Raw genomic sequence first — 22,025 nt, 5'->3', positions numbered from 1 at the left:
CTTTTGATCTCCTCAAGAATCGTTTTACATCCGCTCCTATCCTTGTTACACCTGACGTCTCTAGACAGTTCGTTGTCGAGGTTGACGCGTCAGAGGTGGGCGTGGGAGCCATTCTTTCTCAGCGCTCCCTCTCTGACGACAAGGTCCACCCATGCGCGTATTTTTCTCATCGCCTGTCGCCGTCGGAACGTAACTATGATGTGGGTAACCGCGAACTGCTCGCCATCCGGTTAGCCCTAGGCGAATGGCGACAGTGGTTGGAGGGGGCGACCGTTCCTTTTGTCGTTTGGACTGACCATAGGAACCTTGAGTACATCCGTTCTGCCAAACGACTTAATGCGCGTCAGGCGCGTTGGGCGCTGTTTTTCGCTCGTTTCGAGTTTGTGATTTCTTATCGTCCGGGCTCTAAGAACACCAAGCCTGATGCTTTGTCTCGTCTCTTCAGTTCTTCAGTAGCCTCCACTGACCCCGAGGGGATTCTCCCTGAGGGGCGTGTTGTCGGGTTGACTGTCTGGGGAATTGAGAGGCAGGTAAAACAAGCGCTCACTCACACTCCGTCGCCGCGCGCTTGTCCTAGGAACCTTCTTTTCGTTCCCGTTCCTACTCGTCTGGCCGTTCTTCAGTGGGCTCACTCTGCCAAGTTAGCCGGCCACCCTGGCGTTCGGGGTACGCTTGCTTCCATTCGCCAGCGTTTTTGGTGGCCCACCCGGGAGCATGACACGCGTCGTTTCGTGGCTGCTTGTTCGGTCTGCGCGCAGACTAAGTCCGGTAACTCTCCTCCTGCCGGCCGTCTCAGGCCGCTTCCTATTCCCTCTCGACCGTGGTCTCACATCGCCTTAGATTTTGTCACCGGACTGCCTTCGTCAGCGGGGAAGACTGTTATTCTTACGGTTGTCGATAGGTTCTCTAAGGCGGCTCATTTCATTCCCCTTGCTAAGCTTCCTTCTGCTAAAGAGACGGCACAAATCATCATCGAGAATGTTTTCAGAATTCATGGCCTTCCGTCAGACGTCGTTTCGGACAGAGGTCCGCAATTCACGTCTCAATTTTGGAGGGAGTTTTGCCGTTTGATTGGGGCTTCCGTCAGTCTCTCTTCCGGCTTTCACCCCCAGTCTAACGGTCAAGCAGAACGGGCCAATCAGACTATTGGTCGCATCTTACGCAGTCTTTCTTTTCGCAACCCTGCGTCTTGGTCAGAACAGCTCCCCTGGGCAGAATACGCCCACAACTCGCTTCCTTCGTCTGCGACCGGGCTATCTCCTTTTCAGAGTAGCCTCGGGTACCAGCCTCCGCTGTTCTCATCTCAGTTCGCCGAGTCCAGCGTCCCCTCCGCTCAGGCTTTTGTCCAACGTTGCGAGCGCACCTGGAAGAGGGTCAGGTCTGCACTTTGCCGTTATAGGGCGCAGACTGTGAGGGCTGCTAATAAGCGTAGAACTAAGAGTCCTAGATATTGTCGCGGTCAGAGAGTTTGGCTCTCCACTCAGAACCTTCCCCTTAAGACGGCTTCTCGCAAGTTGACCCCGCGGTTCATTGGTCCGTTCCGTATTTCTCGGGTCATTAATCCTGTCGCAGTTCGACTTCTTCTTCCGCGATACCTTCGTCGCGTCCACCCGGTCTTCCATGTCTCCTGTATTAAGCCCGTTCTTCGCGCCCCCGCTCGTCTTCCCCCCCCCCCCCCCCATCCTTGTCGAGGGCGCACCCATCTACAGGGTCCGCAGGATTTTGGACATGCGTCCTCGAGGCCGTGGTCACCAGTACCTTGTCGATTGGGAGGGGTACGGTCCTGAGGAGAGGAGTTGGGTTCCCTCTCGGGACGTGCTGGACCGTGCGCTGATCGAGGATTTCCTCCGTTGCCGCCAGGTTTCCTCCTCGAGTGCGCCAGGAGGCGCTCGGTGAGTGGGGGGGTACTGTCATGTTGTGTCTTGTCTCTGTCCTTTCCCTTCACCCTGTCTCCCTCTGCTGGTCGTTGTTAGGTTACCTTTTCTCCCCCGCTTTCTCCCAGCTGTTCCTTGTCTCCTCTAACTACCCATTCACCCCGTTCCCCACCTGTTCCCTTTTTCCCTCTGATTAGGTCCCTATATCTCTCTCTGTTTCTGTTCCTGTCCTTGTCGGATTCTTGTTTGTGTTTCATGCCTGAGCCAGACTATCGTCATGTTTGCTGTAACCTTGTCCTGTCCTGTCGGAATCTGCCGGTCTATCTGAGCCTACCTATGTTTGGTTATTAAAGAAGCTCTGTTTAAGTTAGTTCGCTTTTGGGTCCTCATTCACTCACCATAACAGTTTAAAAGTTATTGTCGGTTTTAAGAAATGATAGCGGATACTTTTAGAGAAAATAAAGTAAAAATAAACAACAAAATAATCACAAAATAGCAAAGTTTGGTCGGAGCTTACAAACCTGCAGCCATCCAGTATGGCGCCAAGATTTTCACATCTTTACAGTGTAGAGACTGTTTAGATTTAGCACCCATTTGCTGTTTTGTTTGGGAACATTCAGAATTGTAATAATTAGTCATTCAAATGTAATTTGTATAACGCTTTTCATTACAAAGAAATATGGGCGATGGTGTCCGATTTGGTTTTGATGTATACTTGAGTGTCAGCAAAGCAGTGAAAGTTGATGATTTAATGTCTGAGGAGTTAGGTGAGTGGGAGCGTGTAGATTAAAGCAGGATTGGCCCCAACACTGAACCCTGTGGGAAGTCGCTACCTTGTGGCAACATTCTGGTCTGTCAAGGAAATGGACCATGGTTAGTTTGGTTTGTGTCTGTGATGTGTCTGTGATGTCAATTTATGTCTCTAGAGCAACAACAAAATATTTGCATTGATCAAGCATTGTTTTCTCATCCACTTCCTTCCTTCCTTCCTTCCTTCTCTCTCTCTCTCTCTCTCTCTCTCTCTATCCCAACCCATCCTCTGTGTCATCATTGTAGGACGAGCTCAAGAAGCTTTACGCCCAACTGGAAGTCTACAAGCGCAAGAAGATGCTGGCCAACAACCCACACCTGCAGAAGAAGCGCAGCTCCAAGAAGGGCCTGGGCCGCTCTCTCATGAGGCGCCTCACTGAGATCCCGGAGACCTTGCACCGACATGGCAGCTATGGCAGCCGTGAGGAACGTGACGGTAGCGAGCACGGGAGCAACCGCAGCACCCTTCGACGGAATCCCTTCGACTCGTCCCATTCAGGTCACAAGTCCAGGGAAGACTCTTTGAAGAACAAAGTTCTGGGCCTGAATAAGTCACACAGCTACGACCACGTTTGTGACCAAGCTAAGGAAACTACCGGCGGAGAAGGCTTGGGTGGGGACAAAATGGCCACCGGCGATGGTTCCTTGCTGGGATCTCTCATTAGGAGGCAGGTTAAGAAGTCACCGGAGCCTGCCCCAAAGGTGGAACCGGCCGAGTCAGTGCCCTTGGTCTGCAAGTCGGCCAGCGCGCACAACTTCACAGCGGACAAAAAGCCCATTCAGCTGAGGACGTCCATCATGCAGAAGTCACTGAGTGTCATCACCAGTGCCAAAGAGAAGATGCCCGGGCTCACCAGCAAGACCCATAGCGCAGAGGATGCCAGCAAGAAGGGACTCAAGGGTCGCGATGGGAGGATGCTGTCTGAGGTGGACGAGATGGAGTGTTATCCTAAGATGATCATCAGCCAGTCGGTAGAGTACTCCAGGACACCCATGGCCAAGATGGGCATCATGAAGCAGCAGGTGAGTGGCAGCCAGCCGTCCATCAATACAGAGCCGGGGAGAAACCTGTATGACCTCTCCGAGGTGTGCTCTTGGGATGTGGAGGACCCCCCAACCCCGTCGGATGGAAGGTCCCAGAAGCATGTGTCCATTGCTCCGGGAGAGACTACCACGGTCCACAGGGGTGATGGTGGTGGTGGCACGGGTACCACCAAGGGCAGTCGCTCCCAACAGAAGCAGCAGAGAACCGCAGGGCAATCGCCTGCAGGCCGACAGCGCTCCAAAGACAAGGGGTGTGAACGAGACGAGGCCAAAGAAACAAGGAAGCCCAGGTCTCCCAGATCTCCACTCCTGCTCAAACCGGAGGTGTGCCCCTGGGCCTTTGAGGTGCAGCCAATGTTGGGAGGCGATTCAGACTCCATCTCTCCAGAGAGGATCAGACGTAAGAGGAGCGTCACACCAACTGATGGGAAGCCCAAGATCCTCCACTCAGACTACTCCAAATCCACAGGGAGTCTGCTGCAGCCGCCCACCCTGATGTTGGACATCTGTCCCTGGGACTACAATGAAGCCCCAGCCTCGCCTTCCCCCAGCCAGGAGAAGACCTGCTCCAGTCCCACGGCTCACTCCAAGCGGAAACGAAAAGGTTCGTGCTCCTCCAAAGAAAGGGGAGAGAGGGGTGAGAGAGAGAAAGGAGGGAGGGACAAGGAGGAGGAGAAGCAGCACAGGTCAAAGAACAAGGAGAGCTCCTCCAGCAGGCCCTCGGAAAGACCACGTGTCAGCCAATCATCAGAGGGTGTTCCGGTCACCGTGCCAACATCTGGGAGACGGAGGAGCTCAACGAGAAACCCGGAGGCGTCGGAGAACAAGAGGGTAGAGGTGTGCCCGTGGGAGGTAGAAGACGCGCATGCCAGCGTAGCACAGACAAAGCCTTCTCCAGCGAAAGAGAACTCTTTGAGTTCTCATAACAAACAACCCGTTAGCACTGCTAAAAGGGTTGACGTTTGCCCCTGGGATTTTGAAGACAATGGGTCAGAGAAAAGTGCATGATAATCAAAATGATAGACAATGTGTTTTGTATTCACGACACAAATGCCTTGCAAACTGGGTTTTAAAGATAAGGGTGGGAAAAACAGTTGTACTGTGGTTATGACTAAATCATTTTGTGAAGTAAAACATGCAATACGGTCTGTTAGAGCATTCCCAACAAAAGTATTTGTTCGAATACAAAGTCCTGTTGTTAGTTGTGCAGCTTAAAGTCACTATCCGCAATGTAGAGAAATGTTTAGTCAGCACTATTTGCTTGTACATTTGCTCAGTTTGCAGTTTTGAGCCATTTGTCACACTCTTTAATACATGAAACACGTCCTTACTACCTGTGAGGGAATTTACACTGAATGAATTACAGACAACAATCTGATTTTAGACAGGTTTGTACAAGAACGTGGGACTGATTTAACCAGTCCATTTTTGTAAACAACTAATTGATGATGTTGCCACATGTTCCATTATACTGGACTGGAGTTCTCTTTTGTCTGTTTCCTGCACCTGGGTCATTCCAATATTCTAGACTGGAGTTCTCTTTTGTCTGTTTCCTGCACCTGGGTCATTCCAATATTCTAGACTGGAGTTCTCTTTTGTCTGTTTCCTGCACCTGGGTCATTCCAATATTCTAGACTGGAGTTCTCTTTTGTCTGTTTCCTGCACCTGGGTCATTCCAATATTCTAGACTGGAGTTCTCTTTTGTCTGTTTCCTGCACCTGGGTCATTCTTGTCAAGTAGTGGGCCAAGTATGAATTCAGAGTGTTGGTCATCGGGAAGTGTATAATATAACTTCCATATGAAGCACAGTGCACAGATAAGTATACTGTTAATTCTGGGGCCTTATAGATTATACAATTTGAAGTGTTGAGTAGGAGAAATAGCTACATTGGTGCACCATACATAGTTACCACTTGCGTAGCAACACGAGGATGCATCCCCTTAAGGAAGTGTATCTATTTGGTCTCCTTCCAGTCAAACATGCGTTGTGTTCGTACAAAAAAACAAACTAAAGTTTATCTTTGATGCATACATTTTGTAAAACTGCTATAGAATGTGACAGAGCACTTCCAGAAATTGCTTTGTTGTCAATTCATCAATTTACATCCAAAATGCTACAGCATTTGGTAATGGACATTTTTTGCAACAGAAACAAACATTTCTTATTGGACAAGTTCAACTTAGTCCATCCCCTGTTTCAGTCTGTTTTTCTCCAATTGGCTTCCTAGTGAGTAAAACCCAGCTAATCCGTAACACAGTTCTTCTCAGTGGTGGAAAAAGTACCCAATTGTCATAATTGAGTAAATGTAAAGATACCTTATTGGAAAATGACTCGTGTAAAAGTGAAAGTCACCCAGTAAAACACTACTTGAGTAAAAGTCTAAAAGTATTTGGTTTTAAATATACTTAAGTATCAAAAGTAAAAAATATAAATAATTTCAAATTGCTTATATTAAGCAAGCCAAACGACACAATATCTTGTTTTTATTTATTTACGGATAGCCAGGAGAACACTCCGACACTCAGACATAATTTACAAATGAAACATTTATGTTTAGTGAGTCCACCAGATCAGAGGAAGTAGGGATGACCAGGGAGATTTTCTTGATAAGTGTGTGATTGGACCATTTTCCTGTTCCTGCTAAGTATTCAAATGTAACAAGTATTTGTGGGGTTTCTGGATAAATGTATGGAGTAAAAAAAGTAAATTATTGTCTTTAGGAATATAGTGAAGTAAAAGTACAAATTGTCAAAAACATAAATAGTAAAGTATAGATATCCCCCCAAAAAATGACTTAAGTAGTACTTTATGAAGTATTTGTACTTTAAGTACTTCACACCACTGATTCCGCTGTATCCATTAATGCTACAGTGACTTCTGCATGACAGTAAACATATTGGCCCAACGTCTCACTGCTCTTAGCAAACTCTGCTCCGTTATAACCTGTTTGTTGAGTGAACTTGTACCACCGTCGTCTTATCACTATAATGCTTGGTAACACTGCTGTTGCATCCCACATAGGAATATTTATATTGTACATTTATATTGTGTTCTGTTGTAATCGCATGTACATAACTCCCCCCCTTAAACCTGCAATAAATATTTATAATAAAACTCAATGTCTTTTTCTGTTGTTATTTGATGGGTAGTGTCGAACAGAGCTGACCAAACCCTGTTCTAGGAGAGAAAACCTACTGTTTCACAACACAGAACAACACTACACCCTGGTGGTGATGAGCATACATAACCAAACTGTTGACAATAACCAATGTACACTGAGAGTACAAAACATTAGGAACACCTGCTCTTTTCACCTGATGAAAAGCTATGATACCTTATTGATGTCACTTCAATCAGTGTAGATGAAGGTGAGGAGACCATTTAAAAAAAAAATAATAATAATAAAAAAATTAAGCCTTGAGACAATTGAGACATGGATTGTGGATGTGTACCATTCAGAGGGTGAATGGGCAAGACAAAAGGTTTAAGTGCCTTTGAACAGGGTATGGTAGTAGGTGCCAGGCGCACCGGTTTGTGTCAAGAACCGCAACGCTGCTGGGTTTCCTGTGTGTATCAGTAATGGTCCACCACACAAATTATATGCAGCCAAACTTGACAAAACTGTGGGAAGCATTGGAGTCAACATGGGCCAACATCCCTGTGGAATGCTTTCGACACCTTGTAGTCCCATACCCCAACGAGTTGAGGCTGTTCTGAGGACAAACGGGGGTGCATATCAATAATTAGGAATGTATTCTTAAGGTTTTGTACACTCAGTGTATACCTATTTTGTGCAGGGCCTGTATTTCAAACCCAAGTCATTTCAAAGTCTCTGAAAGTGATTGTGTTGTTGTTTGAAGTTAGTTTGAGATGATTTGGGAAATGGAATCTGAAGGATGGTACTTTGGGGAACATTGACTTTTGGTTATAAAATGCTCATATTTTTGGCAGTGACAAAGTAAACAAGACTACAGGGTGGATATCAATCTCTCCTTGACGATAGACTGCTATCAATAAGGAAACAAATGTGTTAATTTGTCATTTGTTTGAATGAGCCCCCTTTAAGGGGCTCATACATGCTCATGACAAGTCTTATAATGGTACTTTCTCACAATCCATAAATTATTGTACAGATTACAATTTTATTAGATGTCTAATATCAAACTAATGAAGTCCCAACATAATAAATTATACTTGAGCCTAACAGATGGCTAACTTGTAAAAACCCTTACATTTTTAGACATTTAATCCAGCGCATTGAATTATTAAATATTGAATATACTATTGAATATACTGAACATATATTGAATATGTGTTGATATTATAATATAATAAAAAATACTGTATTTCAGAGAATGACATGCATCTGGTCAGTACTAGTTCAAAGCTGATTACAGAGAGAGACTGTGGGCTGTAGTGCAGGGTCAAAGATGATTACAGAGAGAGACTGTAGTTACTTTGTGTTCTGACAATAAACACCAGAGGCTTTGTCTTTTCTACTTGTGTGTAAATGATGGTGGTTATGCTTATTTGTTTATTAGAAGTTAGTCCATTTTATTACATAATCTACACCGTAACATATATATATATTTTATTAATAGAGTAATTTAGGGTATTATCAACAGTAAAATACTTTGACACATTTTACTCCAGCATGCTGTAAATTATGGTGCATTGTGGGAAAATGTTGTGGGCGGGGAAATACTTGCTGTATTTTGAATGGTGCTGTAATTCAACCACACCTAATACAAGTAGCATACCGTATCTTTGGAGAGCCTTTTGATCACTAGCGGGCGCAAGGTATTTTGAAGCGTGATTTGTAAGAAGCTATATTTGTTGAACCTGTGAGTGAGAATGCTGTACAAATGTATATTTTATGTGATTACAGTGCCCCCATCAATAGAAAATGTATAGGGGACAGATTGAAGTGGCTGCCAGTCTTGAACCTTAAATGGTTGAGCATTTTGTCATGTCTTTTTGGTGTTTTGCCCTGTGGTCGTTGCCAGTTTGGAAGCCTTTGTTAAAGACCTTTAAAAGTGCCTCCAAATATTAATTCATATGCTGTAAACACTCTACTTGGCAAACCAACCTGCTTGCACCAATCCCTTGTCAATACAGTAAAATACTGTGGAATACAAACCCCTCTCATCAATGAATTTCATTGATTCATTCTGATTACAGTAGTGTTTACTCTTTTTTTTACAGTAAAATACAGTCAATTTTAGGGGTTTTGTAGTGTGTGTCATTATACAGTACTTGCTTTGATACCATATGTGTACTGTAATATGAAATACTAAATTTGACTGCCTGAAAACTACTGTAAACTCCTGTCATATTCATACACTGTAACCCTTTCTTTTTTTTGTAATAAAAATCTTACATTTTATCTCCAGAACAGAAATACATGTATTGTATAACGATTGCTGATAAGGTTTCGTCTCACCTTGACAGATGTGAATTCTTTGTTATATTATGCATGATTTCAATGTGTACTGAACAAAAATATAAACGCAACATGCAACAATTTCTAAATATTTACTGTTACAATTAAAACAAGGAAATCAGTCAATTTAAATTAATTAATTAGGCCCTAATCTATGGACTGGGCAGGGGTGCAGCCATGTGTGGGCTTGGGAGGGCATAGGCCCACCCACTGGGGAGCCAGGTCCCAGCCAATCACAATTCGTGTTTCCCCACAAAAGGACTTTACTACCCCCTCCCCTCCTCAGATGATCCCGCAGGTGAAGAAGCCGGATGTGGGGGTCCCGGGCTGGTGTGGTTACACGTGGTCTGTGGTTGTGAGACTGGTTGGAGACGTACTGACAAATTATCTTAAACTACGTTGGTGTTAAAGAAATGAACATTTAATTATCAGGCAACAGCTCTAGTGGACATTCCTAAAGTCAGCATACCAATTGCACGCTCCCTCAAAACTTGAGACATCTACGACATTGTGTTGTTTGACAAAACTGCACATTTTTAAAATGGCCTTTTATTTTCCCCAAGCACAAGGTGCACCTGTGTAATGATTATGCTGTTTAATCAGCTTGTTGATATCAACTTGATATGCCACACCTGTAAAGTGGATGGATTATCTTGGCAAAGGAGAAATAAGAGGGGTATAAACAAATGTGTGCACAACATCTGAGAGAAATTTTCTCGTGCATATGGAACATTTGGGATTATTCATTTCAGCTCATGAAACATTCCAAATAATGCCATAGTCTGAAGATAGATTATATAGATTCTAGTCTGTCTGGAGTAACCTGAAAGCACATTAAGAAATATAATTTAAATCCAATTCAGCTGTGATTATTTTTTGATTTGACAAGTTTAAGGACCATACATTGAAATGGGTTTAGAATATTAATTTTAAGAAATGTAATGGATGTCAGAAGGATTCAGGAAGGGAACGAGAATTGGGTCAGATGAAGCCTAAATCCTTGGAGGAACCTAAGAGATTTTAGACAGAAGGGGTCATGCAAAATTTGATCACGCTAGTGACATGCATTACAGAACACAGAGGGGGAACGTTAGTTTGACCAGGTTTAACCTGTAGCCTGTAGGGTGGCAGTGGTGATTAAGGAGAGTGAGGACAGGTGTGGAGGCTGATTAGCAATGTGTTGCAGCTGTGCTAGTTGAGTTAGTAGGGAACAGCGTTCAAGTCTTGTCCTATCGCCTGAATTTTTGTTCATTCTTAACACCATTAGTTGATTTCAATTCAATATAAAAGTAGGAGCCTATACTTCTTACGTTATACAGTTCAAATCAATGGTTTTAATTCACTAAATCATAGTACACAAACCGAAATGATTCAAATTAAGTAGCTAGATAGGATGATCACTAAACGCTTTCAGCAGTGTCGTAATTAGCCTGCCAAATTGATAAAGGCTGGTGACGTCAGCTATGCTGGCAGGGCTGGTCCTTCGTGTGCAGAATCGACTTCTTAAAGGGTGACTAGCGAGGAGGACGTTGACTGACCCGACACTGTACATCATCTTCGCTGGATTGAAAACAAGAGTCTGCAACATGGGCAACGTCCAAGTGAGTGTCACGTTTTGGACAATTTTATTTTTAAGTGCGTTATCAGCTTTTGTTGACTTTCTATGCCTAGTAGCCTATTTGATGCTACTGTACAGTGTAGCCGGAAAGTAAACGAAAATAAACGCTCATTTTAAATGCGTCTTGGTACAACTCGACTGAATCAATCTACATGTCAAAAATATAGTTATTTATATTCTGTTAGAATGTAAGAACAATTCAGCTAAATGGCCCATCACACTGCTATTGTTTATCAAATCATTTTAAAGCTTTTAAAATGTCCGTTTTTAGAAAATGTATGTAAATGGTTAGCTTTCATATATGATTTGTGTATGCGTGGAGCATAATTTATCCATTAAATAGCTTGCTGTTTATCATAGCCTGTTATAAACGTAGGCTATGCAGAAGGACCATTCATACGTCAACCCGACTGTATATCAAATGCGTGTTAGGAGCGTGGCAGCTTGAGTAGGCTGCTTCTCTCTGGAATTTCTCAGAAATGCCCCCCACTCAATGATCAATACCGTTGCATTGTCTTTGGGGAGGCTGAGCGATGAAGAGGGAGGGAGGCTGGCGCCTAAGTAGCTTTGTAGCAATATGCAATTGCCCCATGACTCAGCGCACAGAGACTGCACCCTTTTGCTAGACTAGGAACGGAGGGGAATCTAGTCTACTGTACTCAACCATGAAGGAATAGTCTTTCTCGCATGATCTATACCGAAAAGACTCATTTTTAGGATGAATTATGTGGCATAGACCTATGGTTATTTGAGACAGATATGATATCATGGGAGAGCATATTTTTGTATGTTATATTAGTGTCATTGGATGTCCTGATTCTGAATGTTTTCCCATAGCCAACTATTACCCCCTATGATGATTTCGATGTTGTGGCTGATATCAAGGCCATTCGCAAATCCTGCAAAGGTTTGGGTAAGTGTATTCCATTCAAGCATTAATTTAGGCCGAAGGCTATAGGATTCTCAAATCTTGCCTTGAGGTCGATAGTACGGATCGTTTTTCTTGTCTCCCTAAGGAATTGATTAATCCATGTCAGTGATTGGCCAGAGCGACGTCTAGGTCTGAATCAGTTCCTGATTAGAAGGGGCAGAATGTAGACCAGCAGTACTGAGGATTAGTACAGGAACTTGTCATTAGTGTCTGTTGCATAGGGTCATGGATGTGTTTTTTTTTCTTGCACATCAGATGCATGACATCATCCATCTGATTAGAAATAAAGTGACCTGATCACTATGTATCCACCAATATGAGTCAATTATGCAGCGATGTAGCGATCAACGGATTATACAATGATAATAGGACAATATAAATTGTATTTATTGACACTCCATCAATGGATAGTTTTGAGCATTCACGGATCAACTGTTTGTAACTTTATTGTTTTTAAGTGTCTTTCTGATTCCTCTCCACAGGGACGGATGAGGAGGCCATCATTGAGATCCTGGCCAATCGTTCATCAGCACAGCGCTTGGAAATCAAGCACGCATACTTTGAGAAGTATGACGACGTGAGTCGTTTCTCATTCGTGGACTCGGGAGGTCAACGCATTAAGACCATTTTTATGTGAAATGCAGAGTCCAACTGTTTGTTTCATTTGAGTTGTAGAGGAGAAATACTTTTTGGATCACAAGATGGATGTCCTGAATGATGAGTTAGCATGGGGAATGAGTGATGGAAATACTAACATGTGTATAAAAATAAAAAAAAATGGCTGATGCCATTGTACAGAATTTCCCCTCTCCTCGATTTCTATATTCTGCTTTGCTTGCCTCCTTGAAATAGGATTTTTTTTATATAGGAATCGAGGTCAGAACTTGTTTAAATGAGAGTGGAATTTCACTGTCCTTTTTATAAATGTATACTTTAGACAGGAGGATACAGGGATTGAACCCTTGGTCTTTGGTGGGGAGGCAGACATGTGACAGCAGCAGGTGTGTTACCACTATACCACAGGGTTTTCATGAGGAAAGACTTTTGAGAACCATCTGTTCTATGTATTGTCCATACTAAGGAGTTGGAGGAGGTGTTGAAGAAGGAGCTGACTGGTAGTTTTGAGATGGCCATTGTGGCTATGCTAGATCCGCCCCACATCTACTCTGCCAAGGAGCTGAGGAAGGCCATGAAAGGGGCGGGCACCGACGAGGCCGTTCTGGTGGAGATCCTGTGCACCAGCACCAATCAGGTATGTTGTTACTGGACCATTAAGCCAATTGGATGTCCTTTATTTTATTTCACCTTTATTTAACCAGGTAGCCTAGTTGGGAACAAGTTCTTATTTGCAACTGCGACCTGGCCAAGATAAAGCATAGCAGTTCGACACACACAACACAGAATACACATGGAATAAACAAACATACAATCAATAATACAGTATACACTGCATGTGAAAATGAGGTAGGATAAGAGGTAAGGCAATAAATAGGCCATGGTGGCAAAGTAATTACAATATAACAATTAACCACTGGAATGGTAGAATGTGCAGAAGATGAATTATTCTTGACTAAAGGCTTATCGGGTATGGGTTTATTGGCCCAACTAGCATTGATTTGGACTGTCAAATCTGCACTCTGCAGGAATGTACTCGCACGATAATGACAAACAATGCTGTTCAGCAGATCCATTTTACCTGTCACAATACTGTTCAACAGATCGGTAGCCTAGTGGTTAGAGCGTTGGACTAGTAACCGGAAGGTTACTAGTGCAAGTTCAAAGTTCAAACCCCTGAACAGGCAGTTAACCCACTGTTAGGCCGTCATTGAAAATAAAAATTCTCAACTGACTTAAATAAAAAAGGTAAAATATTATTATTTAGTGAATGAAAACAGAAATGCTAAAGCAGAATGACTTGTTATTCCCTGACTCTCTCCCAACAGGAGATCCTGACTTGCCAGGAGGCGTATGCCCAGGGTAAGTATTTTTAGCCAGGACTTCATAATATATTTTATGGTCCAGAATATGGTCAGTCAACCCACACGCAACCAGTGTTCTTGTATTTTGTTATGTGAGTCACTAGGATGACTCACAGTAGAATCAGTCACGTTTTCCTCTCTCGTTCGCTGGTGGAGATTTAGACATGACATCATAAATTAATTTTAGAGTAATGTTGGAGCTTTTGGGAAATCTCCGAACTGTCGTTGAAACGTGACACTGTTTACCCCCTTAAAAAAATATGCTGACCCAATGTCTGTCAAGGGAATTATTGATACATTCCATGCTGTTGTGATATTGAATTCATTCTTCTCAAATTGCTGTCCTTTCATAGTATTGTGTTTTGACATCCCATTATTTGGTTTTGTGAACTTTTGTCTTTTGTTGCTACTTTGTTTTCCTAACACATCTGAAATTGTGTTTTTCTTTATTTTTACTTTTTCTACATTGTAGAGTAATAGTGAAGACGTAAACTATGGAATCATGTAGTAACCAAAAAAGTGTTAAACAAATCCTAATATATTTTAGATTCTTCAAAGTAGCCACCCTTTGCCTTAATGACAGTTTTGCACACTATTGGCATTATCTCGACGCGCTTCACCTGGCATGATTTTCCAACAGTCTTGAAGTTCCCACATATGCTGAGCACTTGTTGGCTGCTTTTCCTTCACTCTGCTGTCCTCTCATCCCCAACCATCTCAATTGGGTTGATGTCTGACTGTGGAGGCCAGGTCATCTGACGCAGCACTCATCACTCTCCTTGGTCAAATAGCCCTTACACAGCCTGGAGGTGTATTGGGTCATTGACCTTTTACAAATGATAGTCCCACTAAGCACACACCAGATGGGCTGGCATATTGCTGTGGTTGCCATGCTGGTTAAGTGTGCCTTGAATTCTAAATAAATCAGACCGTGTCACCAGCAAAGCACCATCACACCACCTCCATGCTTCACGGTGGGAACCACACATGCGGAGATCATCCTTTCACCTACTCTGCGTCTCAACGATATGGTGGGAAAATCTCAAATTTGGACTCATCAGACCAAAGGACAGCTTTCTACCGGTCTAATGTCAATTGCGTGTGTTTCTTGGCCCAAGCAATTATCTTCTTATTGGTGTCCTTTAGTAGTGGTTTCTTTTCAGCAATTTGACCACGAAGGCCTGATTCTCACAGTCCTCTGAACAGTTGACGTGTCTGTTACTTCAACTCTGAAGGATTTTATTGGCCTGCGATTTCTGAGGCTGGTAACTCTAATGAACTTATCCTCTGCAGCAGTGGTAACAGTCTTCCTGTCCTGTGGCGGCCCTCATGAGAGCCAGTTTCTTAGCGGATTATGGTTTTTGCGGCTGCACTTGAAGAAAGTTTTAAATTCAGTATTGGCTGACCTTCATGTCTTAAAGTAATGATGGACTGTCGTTTCTATTTGCTTATTCTAGCTGTTCTTGACATAATATGGACTTAGCCCTATTTCTTAAAAGACCATCTTCTGCATGCTATCCCTACTTTGTCACAACACAACGGATTGGCTCAAGTGCATTAAGAAGGAAAGAAATTCTACAAATTAACTTTTAAACAAGGCATACCTGTTTAATTGAAAAGCATTCCAGGTGACTACCTCATGAAGCTGGTTGAGAGAATGCCAAGTTAAGGCAAAGGTTGGCTACTTTGAAGAATCTCAAATAAAAAATTAACACTTTGTTGATTACTACATGATTCCTTATGTGTTACTTCATAGTTTTGATATCTTCACTATTCTACAATGTAAATATGTAAAAAGACCCTTGAATGAGTAGGTGTCCAAACTTTTGACTGGTAATGTACATCTGGAATGACCTCTACAGTGAGACCCATTTGTTTACCCTCCAGTGAACGAACGTGACCTTGTGGCTGACATTGAGGATGACACCAGTGGAGATGTCAAGAACCTCCTGATATCTCTTCTGCAGGTAGACAGGGTGATATTCTATGCTTAAAGTACATGTGTCAAATATACACATTTTGCACCAATTGATCACGTGACAAGGCGACACGACATCAACTGGAGGTGTTCCCCATTGGGAGGCCAGTCTGTGGGCCTTGTGCCCACTCTTTCCCCACCCCCTTCCCACTTCCCCTGCACTAAAAGGTACATGACTCATATCCTGTCACAATGACCATGTAAATTAATTTGGATAAGAATGACTGCTAGGTATGAAAGTTAAAAGAAGTAAATGGGAAACAGGAAAATATATTTTGGTTTGGGAAAACAAAGCGGCATTACATCATACCTTCGCTTGATAGGTTGATTCTTCCCAGACCTGCTCTTTCACTCTTACTCGGTCTGTCGCCATCCTTTCTTTGTCCCCCTCGCTCTCCCTTTGCATCTCTTTACCCCCCACACCCCCTTCTCTCTACCTCTATCCTGATAGGCTAACCGAGATGAAGGCTTCGAGGTGGACGAGGGACTGGCCGAGCAGGATGCGACCGCTATGTTTGAGGTGAGCTCTCACCATGTACGGTACCAGGCTCTTGTTTTATGTCTGTCAACCCCTCATGATGCTCTAGGAATCAGTATGAAGGTAAGATTTCAACAAATAGCGCTTGTGGAACGTGAGTAACTAATTTCTTTCGCGTAAATCTGCCGTTGACATCAATGCGTAATTTATGCAAAAATCCAAGTTGTGTGTATGGATCTCGAGCCAGAATTCCTTTTTTTTTATAAGCACTGACTTTGACTGTGTATCCCTGTGCTTTCTGCTGGTGTGTGTATTCTGGCCTTGATGAAGTGTCTTCTGGTCTTTGTTTGTGGATGTCAGGCAGGAGAGGGTCGTTTTGGAACGGACGAGTCCACCTTCAGTTACATTTTGACACACAGGAACTACCTGCAGCTTCAGGCCACCTTCAAGATCTATGAGCAGGTATGTACAGTACACCTGCTATTTACAGTATGTACAGCACACCTGCCACTGGGGGGGTCATTAACTCTGTCAACGCTCTGAATTGACAATAATAGTCAACAGTAAGAAAATAACCGTTATTACTAGGTTGGTCCAGTGGCGTAAGCCGCTGCCTCCATCCCACATACTGCTGCAGATCTGTCCCACTGCTCTTTCCTCCATATGTCCTATCCAATAAACAAGAGATGCGTGAGGAGTGGGACTGTCCCACTTCTTTTTAAAAATAAGAAGGAAGTAAAACCATTTGCCACTTAAATGGAAGCATTTCTAAGTACGTGGGGAAATTACCTGGCAGTAGTCGGTTATGTTTTGTACTCAGTATGGACAAATGGATCACCATCTTGATTCTGTGTTCACTGTCCTGTTTGTTCTCTTCAGCTCTCTGGGACAGAGATCCTGGATGCCATTGACAACGAAGCCACTGGGACCTTAAAGGAGTGTTACATCACCCTGGGTATGTTATTTCTAAAGGCCATGTTTTACATGGTTGCTAACTACCTGTAAGTTAGATACACTGAACAAAAATATAAACACAAATCAAAGTTTATTTGTCACGTGGGCTGAATACAACAAGTGTAGACCTTACAGTGAAATGCTTACTTGCAGGCCAATAGTGCAAAACCAATAGTGCAAAAAAGGTATTAGGTGAACAATAGGTATGTAAAGAAATAAAGACAGGCTATATAAAGTAACGAGGCTACATACAGACACCGGTTAGTCAGGCGAAGTAGTATGTACATATGGTTAAAGTGACTATGCATATATGATAAACGGAGAGTAGCAGTAGCGTAAAAGAGGGGTCGTGGGTGGAGGGACACCATGCAGATAGCCCGGTCTGCCACTGTGCGGGAGCACTGGTTGGTCGGCCCAATTGAGGTAGTATGTACATGAATGTATGCATATATGATAAACAGAGAGTAGCAGCAGTGTAAAAGTTGGGGTGGGGGGGCACACAATGCAAATAGTCCGGGTAGCCATTTGATTACCTGTTCAGGAGTCTTATGGGGTAAAAACTGTTGAGAAGCCTTGTAGGGTTGGTTTTGTGCGCTGAAATAAAAGATCCCAGAAATGGTCCATAACACACAAATATTTCTCTCCATTTGTTTACATCCCTGTTAGTGAGCATTTCTCCTTTGCCAAGATAATCCATCCCTCGAACCTCGTTTAGAGATTTTGGCAGTACGTCCAACCGGCCTCACAACTGCAGACCATGTGTAGGGGCGGCAGGTAGCCTAGTGGTTTAAAAGCGTTGGGTCAGTAATGGAAAGGTTGCTGGTTTCAGTCTCTGACCTGACTAGGTGAAAAATCTGTCGACGTGCCCTTGAACAAAGTACGTAACCCTAATTGTTCATGTAAGTCGCTCTGGATAAGAGCGTCTGCTAAAACAACCTAAATGTGTAACCACTCCAGCCCAGGACCTCCACATCCGGCTTCACCTGAGACCAGCCACCTGGACAGCTGATGAAACTGAGTAGAATATCTGTCGATAATAAAGCCCTTTTGTGGGGAAAACTCATTCTGATTGGCTGGGCCTTGCTCCCCTGTGGGTGGGCCTATACCCACACACTGTGCCTCTTCCAGTCATGTGAAATCTATAGATTAGGGCCTAATACATTTTTTTCTTATGAACTAACTCGGTGACATTGTTTCATGTTATGTTTTTATATTTTTGTTCAATATAGCTGACTGAGGGTGAAACCATTCACTGCCCTTAGTTGTAAATGTGACATAAAGCAAACTACTTCAAGTGTCTGAAGGAGTAATCATGGCTTCCTCATGCGACTATAGCATAGTGGGTAGACTCCAAAATTAGGAAACTTTCATTCATCAAATGTAAACAGAACTGTGGCATTTCCTGTTTTTATTTTTTTTACTTGAGTTGCCATGACATTGAACCCAATGCTGGAGTTGGACTTAAGTGCCCCTCCAACTCAGTGCTCTGTGAGGCACACAGGGAAGTATTCATCTGTGTGTGTCTGCATGCACATCTCTTTCTCTACAGTGCGTTGTGCCAAAAACCCTCAGCTCTATTTTGCCCGTCGCCTGAACGCCGCAATGAAAGGGGCGGGCACTGACGAAGACACGCTCATCCGCATCATTGTTGGTCGCTCAGAGGTATGACATCAAGGCATGAGACACAGAATATTACTCTTTAAGGGGTTTAGTATCACCAATGTGTTTCTAAAGCTTTTGCCCTGTTAGACAATGCCCCCCCCCCTCGTTTTCCTAACAGTATTGTGTAGGGCGTATGATGGCGGGTGGTGCCACAATTGTTGCTTGAGCACATGACGCGACCTTGCTCAGGAATCACTCTGTTGCTAAAGCAACAATTATTTTGTTTACCATAATAAGGAAACTGTCACCGTTTTATAATTATTTATTGCGCAACGGGAGTGATTCTGTGGACCATGTGTTTTGTCAAATAATTTGAAACGTATTTAACTTTATTAGCTGTCTTCATGGGTTGCACGTTTCTTCACAATATTGTTTTCAATGTTTTAGGACTGATGCCCAACTGAAAGATGTAGTCTAAAGTGCATTACTGTGGCTTGGAAACACAATGACATTTTCAAAGGGGGAAATCTTTATCATTGTGATGTCGCCAGATTGGCTTTAGATGCAGTATAACTTTAGCTAGTCAAGATTGAGGGGACGGCACTGAATTTTAGCTAGCTAACGTTAGCAATAGTTTTTATTTTACAAACTTTGCTAGCTAATGGCCAGCTCTCTAAAGTAAATTTGAGGACATTTCATTATTTCTTGAGCAATATCATTGAATTTGCCGGCCGCTGTCGTGTAATTTTGATAAGTCTTTCGTTCAGAATGACTGGGCACCAGTATGGGTCGTATGTTCATAACAATGTGCGGACAGAGGTGCAACCCACGAATACTACTACTACTTGCCCTCTAAATAAGAACATATCAATGTCATACGAGGATAATTATAGAACCAGAAGATCATGTCAATGTTTGTTTCCAACAGTTTGACCTGGAGACCATTAAGGAGATGTACCTGGAGAAGTATGATGTTCCTCTGAAAGAAGCTCTGAGCTCTGAGTGTGGAGGAGACTTCAAACGTCTCCTACTGGAGATCCTGCACTAAGACCCCTGTTTGTTTCTCTTTCTGTTCCTCTTATTCTTTATCCTTCTTTGACAGTTACACTCCTAAAACACCTGTCTTCTAATACTTCTACCTCTCTCATCCTCTTCCTTCTCTCCGGCTCTGACTGCAGCATGGACCAAAAACCAACCACACCGTCATGTGTTACTAACACAGACACAAGATGTCACTAACTTCTACATTGAGTTATGAACAGAAGACTGCCAAGTATCCTGGGCCGTATACTGGATAATGACTTAAAAGTCATAGACCTGAATTATAAATACTGTTCTTAAAACTGAATAACATATTGATATACTATGTTGATTATCACACATTCCACAGTTAGGCTCTTCTTACATACAGTAATGTAACCAACTATTTGTCATTCTTTTTTTTCCCTCTTTTCTTTATTCAAAGCTGTGGGAAGTAGGGGTGCTGAAGGCGCTGCAACACCCCTTGGGGAAAAAAACAAGTCAATTTGCTTTTTTTAAAAAAAAACAAAATTAGTGAACTTTGTCCTTTACTGCTCCTGTATCAGTTGAGGAGAAATACTCCTCAGCATCCCCCTGTTCTTACTCCTTTCTTGTTTGTGGCTGATAGTTGATGTTGGCTGTATCATTAGTTCATACCACGTTTACTGTGTCTACCACATAGATGCCTTGACGAAGCCTTAAAAGATGCCATTTATTTTCTTTCTGCTGCACCACTCAAGCTCCAAGGAATCTCATTGGAAGCTTTCCGGTACATACATGGCTCCATTTTGAATCGAGAAGAGATTAAACATATCTGGCTTAGAATTTCTATCCATCATTAGGATTTTTAACCTGTAGGAAAGAAGTTGACTGTTTATAGATACCTTTTTAGATCAAAGCCTTCTCTCTTTTGAAATATTTACACTTTGATTGACAATTCCTTTTTTCTTTCTAATAAAACTCAATGGAAAACAGCAGTAGTAACCAATTGAAGTAGTTGATATAAATAAGTGGATGTTAATGCTTTTAAAGAGCAATGGGGGCTCTAAAAATAATATATTAAGGAGGGAATGCACCATAGCATTGATTGTAGTATTTCATCATTTAAAGGAAATGTGCAAATTAATCGTAAGGCTTCAAGTACAATCATGAGCATGTAGTATTAAAGGCAACTGCTGTATGGTAATATTACATGGCCTCCTAAAATGGTATATCAAAAATACCTCTAACTATCTTGTAGTGAGAGTGGGCTTCTGTTGTGTCAGCTATACAGGTGTCAGAACGGTATTGATGGCAACCAGGTCAATGTCAACGACTTGCATTTTGGATGAATGTTATCCTGAACATAGCCAAAGATTTGTGGTTACTGTAAAATATAAATAAAGCATAGCTATATTAAACATGTGGCTGTGTTCATTTTTTTTTTTTTTTTAACCTCTGAAAAGTGAAATTGCATTTAATGAGATGGGTATGTGTTCAGTACTACTGATTTTATTTTTGGGGGGTCACATAATGGACTAATCAATTACTTTAAACTGTAAAACTTGTTTGTTTCCTGCGGGCCTTGCCAAAAGTTGTGTGAATGAGGAGTGTTAATTTGCAGAGCAGTTACTGCCTTGGTATCTATGCCCAATTTTAACCTCTAGATGGCACTATAGATCTACTGTTACCCAATAACCAAACTGCAGGTCCAATGTTGTTGTGCCAACTATACTATTAGGGGAGAAAGCAAGGTACTGTGTTACATTTGACAAGATATAGCACACTGTTCCCCCCCCCAATATAGTAAGTCCTTATCTGAAAGATATGCTTTCTTTGACTGTCTCTGACCTGGGACCCCAGGAAGAGTAATAGATACTGAAAGCCATAGGTGGCTGTACTGGAAAGGAAAGCATAATGTTTAGTTTAGTGTAGTACATTTAAATATGGTTTTAATGTTGAGTACATTGTTGGATACTCTCAATGTCTTAAACATTGAACACTTAGGTACATTTTAGTAATTTAGCAGATGCCCTTTTCCAGAGTGACTTAGTGCTTTCATCTTAAGATGGCTAAGTGAGAACCACATGTCACAGTTCTAAGAATGTTTTCCTGAAATTTACTTTAATGGGGGGGGGAATAAGACTCGGATGTCTTAACGTACTTGTTGAAGAGGTAGGATTTCGGAAGGTACACTTCGTAATTGATTTTTCCACTTCCTTTGTATGCCTACAGGACAACACAAATACATGTTTTTCTATGGCCATTCAGGAAAATCATATGGGTAAGCCTTTTTATCTTGAGGAATATACAG

The 22,025-nt window shown here is 42.6% G+C and overlaps 2 protein-coding genes across 3 annotated transcripts in view; both read left to right on the top strand.

The window, feature by feature from the left end:
* Positions 1-6,843, top strand: part of LOC110509081 (probable G-protein coupled receptor 158) — a 130,993-nt gene extending 124,150 nt beyond the window's left edge. Inside the window, exon 11 of the mRNA XM_036966584.1 lies at positions 2,931-6,843. Within this exon, the coding sequence (XP_036822479.1) occupies positions 2,931-4,736 (1,806 nt within the window). The 3' untranslated portion in view covers positions 4,737-6,843. The remainder of the gene's footprint in view (positions 1-2,930) is intronic.
* A 3,773-nt stretch (positions 6,844-10,616) lies between these two features.
* Positions 10,617-21,134, top strand: anxa13l (annexin A13, like). Of its 2 annotated transcripts, XM_021590038.2 has the most exons (12): positions 10,617-10,773; positions 11,628-11,703; positions 12,204-12,298; positions 12,803-12,973; positions 13,665-13,698; positions 15,588-15,667; positions 16,130-16,198; positions 16,517-16,618; positions 17,036-17,111; positions 18,660-18,772; positions 19,641-19,767; positions 19,891-21,134. In XM_021590038.2, the coding sequence occupies exons 1-11, from the start codon at positions 10,759-10,761 to the stop codon at positions 19,758-19,760; spliced, it is 951 nt and encodes a 316-aa protein (XP_021445713.1). In that variant the 5' UTR covers positions 10,617-10,758; the 3' UTR covers positions 19,761-19,767; positions 19,891-21,134. The 2 variants fall into 2 exon arrangements, with proteins under 2 accessions (XP_021445713.1, XP_021445712.1); XM_021590037.2 differs by having other exon boundaries at positions 19,641-21,134.
* Positions 21,135-22,025: the final 891 nt, after the last annotated feature.

Source organism: Oncorhynchus mykiss, chromosome 28 (genome assembly GCF_013265735.2).
Source record: "Oncorhynchus mykiss isolate Arlee chromosome 28, USDA_OmykA_1.1, whole genome shotgun sequence".
NCBI classification, from domain to species: domain Eukaryota; kingdom Metazoa; phylum Chordata; class Actinopteri; order Salmoniformes; family Salmonidae; genus Oncorhynchus; species Oncorhynchus mykiss.
This window is presented reverse-complemented; position numbering and strand designations above follow the sequence as displayed.

Excerpts from the sequence above, each read along its gene's own strand:
- anxa13l (XM_021590038.2), top strand. Across the intron at positions 13,699-15,587 it reads CCAGGAGGCGTATGCCCAGG|TGAACGAACGTGACCTTGTG; the intron begins GTAAGTATTTTT and ends TTTACCCTCCAG. Across the intron at positions 16,199-16,516 it reads ATGCGACCGCTATGTTTGAG|GCAGGAGAGGGTCGTTTTGG; the intron begins GTGAGCTCTCAC and ends TGTGGATGTCAG.